At 43.4% G+C, this 12912-nt stretch overlaps 1 protein-coding gene across 3 annotated transcripts; it reads right to left on the minus strand.

Annotated features, from left to right (window-relative positions):
* Positions 1-4792: 4792 nt before the first annotated feature.
* On the minus strand, positions 4793-11621 carry Znf263 (zinc finger protein 263). 3 transcript variants are annotated; one of them, XM_026385236.2, is made up of 6 exons: positions 11028-11621; positions 9861-10041; positions 9323-9357; positions 8921-9047; positions 7299-7415; positions 4793-6792 (listed from the first exon to the last, which is right to left on the minus strand). In XM_026385236.2, exons 1-6 carry the CDS (start codon positions 11412-11414, stop codon positions 5624-5626), a joined length of 2016 nt encoding a protein of 671 aa, XP_026241021.1. In that variant the 5' UTR covers positions 11415-11621; the 3' UTR covers positions 4793-5623. The 3 variants fall into 3 exon arrangements, with proteins under 3 accessions (XP_026241021.1, XP_026241019.1, XP_026241022.1); XM_026385234.2 differs by having other exon boundaries at positions 9323-9396; XM_026385237.2 differs by lacking the exons at positions 9323-9357; positions 9861-10041.
* Positions 11622-12912: the final 1291 nt, after the last annotated feature.

The following is a 12912-nucleotide window of genomic DNA, read 5'->3' on the forward strand; positions in this document are numbered from 1 at the left end:
TACATATTGGTTATAAGCTATACAGTTTGAAAATAATAAACTTTCGTTTCTTTAAGTGTATGAATATATTATTATTTTCTATTTAAGATAGGACCTGGGGCTGGGGTTGTGGCTCAGCGGTGGAGTGCTTGCCTAGCATGTGCAAGGCCCTGGGTTCAATCCTCAGCACCATGTAAAAATAAATAAAATAAAGGTATGGTGTCCAACTACAACTAAAAAATAAAAAAATATATAAGACCTGAATAATGAGGAATTACTGTCCCAGATAAAATGGCTATAAGGAAAAGCACTAATTTATATTCAACTGTGTAGCTCAGTAGCAGAGCACATGTTTACCATGTACAAGGATCTAGGTTCAATCTGCAGCACCAAAAACAAACCAAAAACTCACGTATTCCCAGCCTAAAGCAAAGAAGCTGTATGCAGACTAATTCTTACCTTTACGAAGATAAAGCTAGATTTGGCTTCTAATTTAATAGTATGCCACACTCTTCTTTTTTAACTCTTACCACCTATTTAGTGTTTATTTTCCTCTTAGTTAAAGTAACATGCTGATTATTGAAGGTATATAAAAAGAAAATACCCAGTCCTATTGACCAATAATATCCTTTTAAAACTTGGATGTCATTTTTTAATTAGAAGGTTGCTGTGTAAATAAAATATTATATCTTAACACTTTATGCATTGGATTAACATTTGTTGAGTATATAGGATTGTATATATGTAGATTTACATAATCTTTATACTCATAATCTGACTATGCTCTCCAAGGCTTAGAAAGTAGAGGTGTATATTCTGATCCCTTTTTAAATAGGTAAGGAAACAAATAGAAGCTAGGTAACTTGATAAGGCCACAGAAGCTTATAAATGAGACTTAAATTCTGTTTAATGCCAAAGCTCAGTCTTTATTATGCTATTTGAAAATTTCCCCCATGTCATTAAGATCTCTTCACAAACCTCAAACATGATGGTTAATTACTATTCCACCATGTGATATATCACTGAATGAACCATTCTCCTGTTAAGTGTTTGTTTCTTATTTTTTGAAGTAAGTAAAATGGTGAACACCTTTTTGTAGAAAAATTCAAGTGATTATTTTAAGGAAGGTTTTTAGAAATTAAGCTTCTGACCTGAGTTAGTAGTACATGCCTGCAGTCCCAACAACTTGGGCTTAGGGCCAGCTGGGCAACATAGCAAGACTCCATCTCTTAATTTTTTTTTTTTAATTTAAACCAAGTCAAAGAGTGTGATTTTCTTTTTTTTTTTTTTTTTTAAAGAAAGGTATTGTTTTCATGTTCAGGCCCAGAGTTTGAAAGTACCCCCTGGGTACCAATCCTAGCATTGAATATTGCTATTAGTTTTTGTTAATTTTATAATAAAAGATTGGCACATTTTACTGTTCCTCATTTTAGCACAAGATGTCAGGTGAGCATTTAGATTGATATTTGCAAATAACAAGTTTTGCTAAGATAATTAAGTCTTATTAGCTTTTAACATTTCCTTTCTCATACGGTCTGTTTCTTGAGATTTATATTCTGTTCCATTGGTCAATACCAGGTAACTATAGTGTAAAATTAACGATTAAATGTAGTGCTGGTATCTACTCTTGCTCTATTACCTTACCATTTTAATCAGACTGGTTTTTTTTGTTGTTGTTGTTATTGTTTTGTTTTGGGGGGTACTGGAGATTAAACTCAGGGGCACTTGACCATTGGAGCCACATCCTCAGCCCTATTTTGTATTTTATTTAGAGACAGGGTCTCACAGAGTTGCTTAGCACCTTACTTTTGCTGAGCTGGCTTTGAACTCGAGATCCTCCTGCCTCAACCTCACGAACTACTGGGATTACAGGATGTGCCACAGTGCCCAAGTGAGACTTTTAATATAAGGCAAGTACCCACTTACTATCTTCAGAAATGTTTAAGCTGTTCTTACCTATTCTTTCAAATCAACTTCGGCATTAAACTGTTCAAGCCTCCTCCAAACACACATCAGTTCCCTCTGGAATTTATGCATAATTTAATTAGTTTGATAAGAATTTAAACTTACTTCTCTCTATTTGAATGGTAAGTGTATAGTTTTTATAGTTGAGTCTTCATCTATTTTACTGTTATTCCTAGGTAGTATTGTTGTTACTCTGAGTGCAGTCCTTTATTTTAATTAGTTAGTTATTTTAAGCAGGCAGGGTGGCACATGGGAGGCTGAGGTAGGAGGATGGAGAGTTTGAAGCCAGCCATGGCAACTGAGACCATCTAAAAGTAGATTTTAAAATGGTGGGGATGTCAGACTCAGTGGTAGAGCACTTGCCTAGCACATGTGAGGCACGGAGTTTGATCCTCAGCACCACACAAAAATATACTATATCCATATACAATAACAAAAAAAAAATATTTTAAAAAGTGTGGTGGTGGTGTGGTTCACTGGTAGAGTACCACTGGGTTAAAAAAAAAAAAGTAGTTACTGCTAATATATTCTTACCGTTTAAATTCAGTATTTTTAAATGTCTATTACCCAGAACTTACAAAAAAATTAAACATGCCACTGTGTACTTTTTTTCACTCAATTTAGGCTTGCTTTTATGGTTCTTTTAAGCCTACTGGAAGTTGGGAGACCTATGACATTTGGAAGGTTGACTTTGATTTTAAAATTTGTCCCTAATTTGTTTTCCCTCCTTTGAGGAGGACTTTTCAAACCATAGGTTTTTGGAAGAAGTTGAGAATGGCACTTGAGGATATTGCTTAGCTCTCTAGTTCTTCTAATTGGGGTATTTTGTGTAAATATCTTTATTCTTTTTCAATGGCAATAAATTCCCAGAATTGAATGACCAGGACTCATACTCATTTTTGAGAGTAATCACAAATTCTGTTCCATTGGTCAATACCAGGTAACTATAGTGTAAAATTATCTTGAAGCAGATTTGGATGCTTGTGATTTCTGACAATCTTTTGGAGCATTCAAGGTGCCTCAGTGACAAACTAAGAACTTTAACTGGAAGATCTGTCTGAAATCTTTTATGAACCGAATATGAATATCTTCTGCATGCCAGGCATTGTGCTGTTTCATATATAATATTTTGTGTGACATCACCTCATTAAAACAAAGCTGAGTTACATGTACAGTTTGCTAGAAGGGGAGCTAGACTGGAGATTGGGTGAAGAGTCCCAATGGAAAGCCTTTTAATCTTGGGGTGAACACCTAGGGGAGGAAAAGAAGCCCTCATTATTCTAGCTTCAGACTCTTAAGTAAAGCAACATTAGTTGAACAAAATCATAAGATCTGTATGGGTGATTCCATATTATATACATGGATATCATGAGTGTATATGTGTGTGTGTGTGTGTATATATATATATATATATATATATATACATAAATATGAGGACAGGAATGAATTGTACAATCCATGTAAGCTGCTATCTTAAACAGCTTGCTTAGCCTTAACACAAGCTTCACACCACTGAATTCATGTCATCAGAAGCCATATCAGCCCTGCCCTGCTCACTGGACTCCATCTGCTGTAGATCCTACATTAACTTCTCTAATCCTCACCCAGTCCAATGCCCCTCAATCACAACACTACCACTGCTCTCTTCCCGTTAACAAGATACATAAGCAAAAGGGAGATTAGTAAGAAACACATATTTTAAAATTGGCTCCGAAAACAAAGGAAAAGCCAGGTGTGGTGGCACATGCCTGTAATCCCAGCAGCTCAGGAGGCTGAGGCAGGAGGACCATGAATTCAAAACCAGCCTCAGCAATTCAGCAAGGCCCTAATAAACTCAGTGAGACCCTATCTATTAAAAAAAATACAAAAATAGGGCTGGGGATATGGCTCAGTGGCTAAGCACCCCTGGGTTCAATCCCTGGTACAAAGAAAAAAAAGAGAAAGAGGGAGGGAGGGGGAGAGAGAACAGGGAAGAAGAGGGGGAAAACCAAGGGAAAACTCACACTGAGGCTGGGCTGAGACAAGACTGATAAAGTGAGAAGGGACACAGTTATTCCCATCACTTAAGAGTGATATTTGATAGTCAATTGCTAACAGATTGTTCCATCATTTTTTTTTTTTTTTTCTCCCAGAGAACAGCTAGTTCTATACCTTCCTTCAGGGCCATATAAGTCCTTCTGATAACTCCCAGAGTAACTGCTGGTACTCTTTCCTATAAATGCACTCCTAGAATTCCTATTCTCATTCTAATACATGATTTCCCCTAATAATGTTCCCCTCCCTGTATTTTCCCACCTTTAATGATCAATGACTCAGTGACATCAGGACCATCTTAGCGTCCTTCCTAGGAACCAGCTACAAGAGCCAAATATCCCGTCTATCCTGTCTTTTGAAAAGCCTAACCTGCCTCAAGCTACTTTATAAAACTATAATTTAAAAAAAAAAAATTTTAGTTGTAGACAGACAGTTATCTTCATTTATTTTTATGTGGTGCTGAGGATCGAACCCAGTGCCTCACATGTGCTACAGTCTCAGCCCAAGAATATAAACTTTCTTAACAAAGAATGGAAAACATTTTCAGTGCTATGCAAAAAAAGAAACAACAACTTTGGGAGACCAAGCAGCCATTCAGCTTGACCTTGTTAGTCGGTGGAATCCAGCCCAGAACCCATCAAGCCCACACCTTCCCGCAGCCTATATGCTGCCACCTTTGTCAAAACCTTTCTGACCAACCCAGGAAGTCCACAAGAAGAAACCTGGGCCTCTGAGAAGAGGCTGGATACAGATCAACACTGAGGTTAAGACAAAGGCCCTTAATCAAGATTCACACACATTCATGTTTCCCAAAGATATTTATTACCATTCAAACATTTTCAACAGGGAAAACATAATCCCCTAACTTCTGTAGGATCCACTTTGATGGAACCCTCCGTCCAGGAACAAGACTCCAGAGCTCTGTAATTTTTTTTTTCTTTTTTTGACAATGGTGAGGGAAGGTTTCAATCTCTGCAAAGGGTGGAGTAATCACTCACCCATTTCATCTGCCAATTTCTGGGCTTACCTGCAAGTTCCACCTCAGAATTTCTTTCAAACCTCTGGTTCCTTTTTGTCTCCAGTCATACTTGCTTATGTGGTCTGCCGATGGACACTCCTTGCACCACTGCACTGTGGTGGTTGACCAAGACTGCCCACAGCTTTCTAGCCAGAGCCTTCAAGAGAGCTGCAACCTACAACCAGGTTTGTTTGACCTCCAGCTGGTTTCCTAGGAGACTTGGCCACTCTTCTGTGCTCTCAAACATTCCCAAGAGCCCAAACACTCCTACTGACTCCAAAGGGAGGAGTAGAAAAAGATCTCAGACTCCCAAAGTTTTGGGGTTAAAAATGGACACAGTAAGGCACCCAAACCACACCTTGGTTAAATGCACCAAGAAAGTGGGTGCACCTTCAGACAAAAAGTGACCCAGAGCAGGTCACTTCAAAGACTTATATCCTTACTACTGCAGACTGAACTCCTTTTTAGTGTGAAGCTAATACTCTGCTGCCTCTGCACCTCCCTCTAAATGAGCCTCATATTCTTTTATATCAACTACCTGGAAGACAGGTCATTTAGCCAGCTGGGCTCTTGGTAAGACCTCTGAATATGCCACTGATTCCGGGGCTAAGAGAAGTCCCACTGTCCTTAACCAGTGTGAGTTCTCTGATGACTCATAAGGCGTGAACTCCGAGAGAAGCTTTCTCCACATTCAGAACATTTATAGGGTCTTTCACCTGTATGGGTTCTCAAGTGACGAATCCGATTAGAGCTATGAGAGAAACTGTCTCCACACTCATGACAGGTATAGGGTTTTTCACCTGTGTGAATTCTCTGGTGCCTGATTAAGTTGGATCTATGAGAGAAGTTTTCCCCACAAAGGGTACATTTATATGGTTTCTCTCCTGTGTGTGTTCTCTGATGTCTGGTGAGGTGCATTCCCTGCCGGAAGCTTTTCCCACAAGTCAAACATTCAAAGAGTTTCTTTTCAGCTCTGTGGGCTCCATGGTTTGTAAGAAAGGGGGCACTGTCACTCATGGCCTCCCCACACTCAGAAAAGGGGTCAAGTCTCTCTTTGTCATGGGTTCTTTCATGAATAACAAGGTGTGAACTCCGAGAAAAACTTTTCCCACACTCAGCACACTTATAGGGTCTCTCTCCGGTGTGGATCCTCTGGTGCCGAAGGAGGTTGGAGCTATGAGCAAAGATCTCCCCACACTCTGGACACTTGTAGGGCTTCTCCCCAGTGTGTGTCCTCTGGTGCCTGTGAAGGTTAGAGTTGCAAGAGAAGCTTTTTCCACAGACGCTGCACTGATAAGGTTTCTCACCTGTATGGGTACGCTGGTGGCGGGTCAGGTGGGTATTTTGACTGAAGCATTTTCCACATTCCAGGCACTTATGGGCCTCCTCTCCTAGGTGTGCTCTATGTAGTGACATAAAGTGTGGATGCCCACCAAAAACTTCGCCACACTCCACACCCATACACAGTTTTTCTGCTGCATGTATTCTCTGGTGCCTAATTAGGTTTGAGTTGTTAGAGAAATTTTTGCCACACAAGGGACATAGATGGAGTTTCTTTGGCTGCAATTCCTTTGGTCGCACCAGTTCTCTGCAACCTGTGGCTCCAGCTAAGGACTGCTCTGTTCTGTCCTCTGGGGGAGGTTCCCAATGCCCTTCTGCCCTGTCACGAGGTCTTCCCAGCTCTGGACTCCAGGGTACTTCCCCTCTGGCCTGGCCAGGGAACAGCACCTGAGGATGGGTGTTCTCAAGGGAAACAGATGGAGAACTTCCTTCTGGGTTCTCGAATTTCTCTTCCCCTGGTAGAGAAATTAAAGCCAAACCTCTATATTATTTTGACACTGGAGGAAAGAAAACCCCACGTCTCTAACTATCTTTCAGGTCAGAGGCCCTAAAGGGTTCTACCTCCATTTCCCATCCTCTCCCTATAAGTACAGCACTCTAGAAAAGCATCTGAATAAAGGATAGGGCAGATGCTCAATGAATTAGAGCTCAGACCAGTCTTGGAATTCCCTTCTTAAGGTCTCCACCTCACCTCCAACGGGGCCTCTTGCTTCTGACTTCTAGGAGTGGTTGATTTGGAGTGAGGCTAGGATGGGCCAAGTGAGCCTAAGAGTGAGTGCTTCCTCAGTCTGCACCCTGGGTTCCTCATTTGCCTCACAGGCATGGAAAGTGAGCAGTGGAGACACAGGAAACAATGTACCTCCATGCCAGCAGTAGTAGGAGGCCCTGTACCCAACTTTCATCTATCTTGTGTTCAACCTCAAGATGCCTTGCTGGGTAGATGTTCACCTTCATTTCTTACCTGGAGCTGCACTTCTGGGGCTCACACCCTCCTTGCAACTCTGGACACTGGGATCCCATGGTTTTCCTCCTTGTTCCACCTGGGTGTTGAGGGCTTCCTGACTGGGAATGTGAGATTCTGTTTACAATGAAAAGAAATAGATTGCTATATCACCACTCTCCTCTACCAAGCAAGGGTAAAAAGATAACCTTATTCCCTGCTCTTAGTGGGGAGATGAATGCTCAACAAGTCTGACATTGATTACTTGGAATACACACACTAAACTATTCCCAGTGGTTACCTCTACAGAAAGAAATTAGAGGAGACTATTTTTTTGTTTGGTTGGTTTTAAGACTTTCAACACACTTGGGATTTTTTTTTTCCATGAAAATGTACACTTCTGAAATTAAAACAACAATAAAATTACAATGTTCAGGATGGTTAGCTCATTGAAAAATCAGTTTAACATATCAAAAGAACCTTGACTCTTACATATAAATATGATTTGACTTGACAACTCCAAGGAGAAAATATGACAATGAGAAAAGGACCCACAGCTCTGAAAGGATGATGAGATTAAAACCCAAATGTGCTATTTCTGGGCTATGCTAAAAAATAAAACCAAAAACCTCACTCCACCTCCAGCAAACATGGACCCAAACAATTTCAATTCCAACAAATTGAAATCTTATTTTTCTCTTCCTAGTTAGCACTCACTAAAGGAGCTTTGTTCAATTTTGGGCAACAGAGCACTGGAAAAGTGATGAAAAACCTGGAGTTGGTCCCAATGAAAAGAAACAAAAGCCAGTAAAAAGCCCTTTGCAGAAATAATGTATCTGAGTCCAAAAAACTATGATTCTTTTATACAAACCTGATAGATGAAAATAAACTGCAGTGTGATTTCTACTGGCGTGTGCTGCGATATAGCTAATTATACAATTGTGTTTAAGACCTCCTCCAGCTTTATTATAAAAATTTTCATCTTCAAAGAAAAGTTGAGGAAACTGTATAATAATTTTCTGTATATCCTCTTTCTAATCCAACTATCAGTTTGTCATTTCATATGCATCATTTTTAATCTCTGCACAATAGTTCAACACATAGATGCATTATAATTTATGCATCATTTAACCTGCTTTTTTTCACAAATTTCCACATGGCCCTCCACTTCCCTGCATTTCTATAGACTATAAGGGCTAATAAGCTGCAATGTTGATGCCAGTGCTTTCTTTGTCTTTGGAGCCTAGAAATACTAATGGAGGACAGGAAACAAGCAAGCTCTGAAGAATAAGCATCTCAAAATTACAAAGAATTAAGAACATTGAGGCCTCCTTAGCATCCTGGGGGACTGAATATGTGTGATGTGTGCACTAATCATTGGATTTGATTTGTGCTGCCCTTGGAAGTACATTATATTCAAACTTTCTGCCTTAGTAGAGAGTTCAGCAGTAGAGCTTAGGTCCAGGGCTGTCCATTAGAGTGCCAACTGTCAACTTGGTAGATATCTAATCCTAATGTGGGGAACTTTAGAAAAAGGGAGGTCTCCCGAGAATGCTTCTTGGCAAAATTGGAGTACATGTTTGTGGGGCAAGACCCCGGTTAGAAATGCCACAGTTGTCATCCCTAAGAAAGAAAGTCCTTACCCAAAGAGTCCACATTCTCATAACTCTCTTGCACCGTGTCCCTGGAGAGGACTCTCTTATTAGGATCCTGGTGACCCCACTCCTCCTGGGAGATGTACATGGCCACATCCTCTATGCTTTCAGGCAACTGAAACAGCACAAGATCTCTTTTAGCCCCAAATGAACCAAGAACAATTTGAGTGTAGTCATGAATTAAAGGGGCAAAACTCAGGGGTGCCAAGGACACACAAGGAAGAAAGGTCAAAGAACTATACATGATGGGTAGAGACAAAGAAGGCTTCACATTTGGTTAGGGAGAAAGATCCTCCAAGTGGCCAAAGGACCCCTTCTTATCCCAAAAGGAACACTCCAGGGAAGGAAGGAGGGTGCTGATGGGGGAAACAAGGGGAACTGCCACATCACCTGGGGCCCAGTCATCTCCTTGTCTTCCATGTTCCCTTCAGGAGGAAAGAGAGAAAGCCAGGGAGTAGATAATGCTGAAGGTGATAGAAATCACAATGAGAATGGCATTCCAAAATGTGGGGCAACCCAGAAATCTTATCAACCCACATATTATTACAAAACAGTTTGTGTTCCAGAACACCCAGACTTTGCTTTTAGGATTGACATTAAAACAAAGGTGGCAAAAGGCATAATAAAGTGATATCCAGAATGATAGGGCCAGAGTAAAGGAATGCTAGCAGTCTTCCACACTGTCAGCAGCACTCCAAACCTCCCACACCATTCATCTAGCTCTATACTGCCTGTCCTGCATACAAAAGGGTTCAAAGAGATTCCCCTTCTTTCTCCCACACCCCACTTCTAGGTCTTTCAAGACACATCCGAGAACCTCCACTTCAGAAATTCCTTTTCCTTGGCACCTGTGCTACATTCTGCTAGTATTGGGGGGCAATCCCAAAGCCCCTCCTCCCTCCCACCTACCCAAATGACTGTTCCTCACCCCTGTCCTTTACAGCCTGGGGGTCCCTTTTAGGGCTGGGGCCTAGTAGCTCCTGCAGCCTTGGGCCAGGGCTTCGCTCAGTCTCCATTGGCTCCAGCTTGAAGCTCGGTGACTCTCCTGCTGTTTCCAGAGGCAAAGGCTCCTCCAAAAGTACTTCTGTTCCCCGCCCTTGGTTTGTGACCTGGGAACCAACCCACATCACTCATCATCACAACAGGGTGACAGAAAGGGACATCACTACAGGATTCTAAGTGCAGGTCTTCAACAGAGAATTACAGAAGATTCCCTTTGGACTTGGCAAAAGAAGGCAGTTTACACTAAAGGCATGTGCATCCCTTGTACATCAGTGAAACTGGGAAGGGAAGACTAAAGGAGGGAAGGACAGTGTCCATTCCCACTGTACATCTTCCCCACATTCTTTATTCACGTGGCTCCTTCTGTTCTCCTTCACCTTTTCTAGTTGCCCTATTTCTCACTACTGGATAAGCTAAAGTTTGATGGGGGTAGTGGCAGGGACCTCAGAGCCTCAAGGCCAAATTGTTTTTCAATTAACAGACACCCAGCTCTGCAGGACATCACTTTGTCCACCCTAATAGAACAAGAACTAATGGGTACTAGACATTAATAAGCTGGGACTGTAGTTCAGTGGTAGAGCACCCTCCTCACGGGTGAGGCACTGGGTTTGATCCTCAGCATCACATAAAAATAAAGAGAGATATTGTGTCCATCAGCAACTAAAAAATAAGTAATAATAATAATAATACGCTGGTAGCCATCAGTGTCATCAAAACTTTACATGCCACTCCTCCTGTTACCCTCAAAATGGCCCCCAAAAGTATTTTATCAGGGGGCAAACTGAGGCCCAAAGAGATCAAATAACTTGATAAATTCGCAAAGCTAGTAAACAGCAGAGTGAGGACTTGAACGATGGCACTCTAACAAACTACTGCCAAGGCACTGCCTTCGTGTGGTAAAAGGGTACTTTTCACTGCTCACCATGTTCATAGGGGGAAATTCTTAAGAATGAATGTTGCGGACTAAACCACAAAAACCCCTCTTCCCCATGTAGGGTCTACCCAGAGCAACCAAGTAAATTTGGGGAACTAGGCAAACGAGATGTCCCAGTCCTCGGGGCCAAAACGGGGATAAAACGGCCCTTTCTCTCACCTGTTGCCTCAGTCTCCCGAGCTCTCTCTGCATATCCTCCACAAGGGTCACTGCCTCTTCGCCGCTCTCCGGATGCAGCTCCTGCACCCTGCTCTGGATCTCTTGGGGCAGGATGGTCAGGAACTGTTCCAGCACCAGTAGCTCCAGGATCTGCTCCTTGGTGCGCATCTCTGGCCGCAGCCAGCCATGGCAAAGCTCCTGGAGCCGGCTGAGCGCTTCCCGGGGACCAGCGGCCTCTTGGAAGCGGAATCGTCGGAAGCGGAGATGGGAGGCCTCTTGGCTGGGCCCTGGGTCAGGCGGGGGCAGCTCCTGGCTCCAGGCGCAGTCTTCCTCCAATTTCACTATCAGCAGCCCTTCGCGTTCCTGAGAGCCCGGGACCGACGCCATCGCGGTTCCCCCAGAACGTCTTGGCCCCGAAACCAGCTATGCCTGCCTTGGACGGCGCCGGGTGCAAGGATAAATGGCGTGGGCAGAAGCCAAGGGGCTGGGATCTCCGAATCCTGGCGGAGGCCCCCAGCTTGACCTCAGCGGGTCCCGAGCTCCACCGCTTTTCTCCCCTCACACACCCACGCAAGACTGAGTCCTCGGCTCCCACGCCGGAAGTTTCAGCGCGCGAGTTATACGTCACAATCCAACGGCCCCTCCTCGAGCCGAAGCACGGGTCATGTTTTGCATACTCTAGCGTCCATTGGGTCAGGTCTCACACAGACTTAGCACTGACCAATAGAAAATAAAGATTCGCTCGCGGAGGCGGGATGAGTTAGGGGCCAATTGGGGACGGGAAGCTGGGCCACCTGACGAGTCCGGGAGATCTCCGTAGTTGGGCCGGGAGTGGGCGGGGCTGCGAGTTGGAAGCGGGGAAGCCCGAGGTGGGTGTGGCCGGCGAGTGACCTGGGTCAGGTTTCCCCAGCAAAGTCTGTCGAAATGTAAATCTTCGAGCCACGCTTGATCTAGAAACAAGCTAGGTCAGAGCGGGACCCAGGAATCTGAGTCGTTAACAAGCGCCCCGGGATATCTTTTCCCAACGAGTCCTCAGCTTCCTGGGCTGCTCCCGGCGGCCGGGGGTCACCACCCTTTTGGGTGCGCAGCAGCCAGCGCGGAGCCTACCGGGAGATGAAGTCCGTGGCGCAGCATCGCTACTGCGCCTGCGCCGACTAGCGGCGCGCTGCCGGTTTAGTAGTGGCTACGTTCAGAGTCTGGCTGCGCTGCGGGGCGGCCTAGAGGAACGCTGGGCGTCCGGCCCGTGCTCCATGCTGCTCACCGCACACCCGGCTTTTTTAGGCTTTTGCCCAGGGTCACCCCGCTAGCCTGCTCGGGCTGCCCTGAGTAAAGGGTGCTGGGGGCTGCGGAGCATCGGGTTTGTGTGGAAGAGTACTGAGAATTTTGCTTTGTTTCATTTCAGGTGACTATAGATCCACAAACTGTCATGATAAATGCCTACCCAGAGGCCACATAGCACATGAGCACGTACAAGTCCATTTCAGGAAAACCTTGTTGAGACTTGTGACCTGAGTCCCTTAAGGCCATTTCGATGTTTTCAGACAGTTTCTATTTAAGTTGACTATAAATTCCAACCTCGAAACCTCTACTCCCTGGCATTTACTACGTGATCTCAGGCAATTTATTTAATCTCACCAAGACAGTTCTCTTTTCTGTTTTGAGGGTGTAATGTTATACCCAACTCATAAATGGATTAAACTAGCTAAGGTAAGCAGAATGCATAGAACATTGCCTGGCTCATAGTCTTGAGTATGAATTCAGTATATTATTAGGCACTAGTAAAACAATAAATTCCTGAAGGCTCATCGAATCTCACAAAAAGGCCACTTTATACTGAAGGCCTTAGGTTCAATTCCAGAACCAAAAAGTTAATTAAACTTAATAA

Source organism: Urocitellus parryii, chromosome 9 (genome assembly GCF_045843805.1).
Source record: "Urocitellus parryii isolate mUroPar1 chromosome 9, mUroPar1.hap1, whole genome shotgun sequence".
Lineage (NCBI taxonomy): Eukaryota > Metazoa > Chordata > Mammalia > Rodentia > Sciuridae > Urocitellus > Urocitellus parryii.

Coding starts and splice junctions, on each gene's coding strand:
- Znf263 (XM_026385234.2), bottom strand. CDS start 11,414: ATGGCGTCGGTCCCGGGCTCTCAGGAACGCGAAGGGCTGCTGATAGTG. Junction 9,397..9,860: donor CCAGGCTGTAAAGGACAGGG/GTGAGGAACAGT, acceptor TATCACCTTCAG/CATTATCTACTCCCTGGCTT. Junction 7,416..8,920: donor TGAGAATGTGGACTCTTTGG/GTAAGGACTTTC, acceptor CATTGTAAACAG/AATCTCACATTCCCAGTCAG.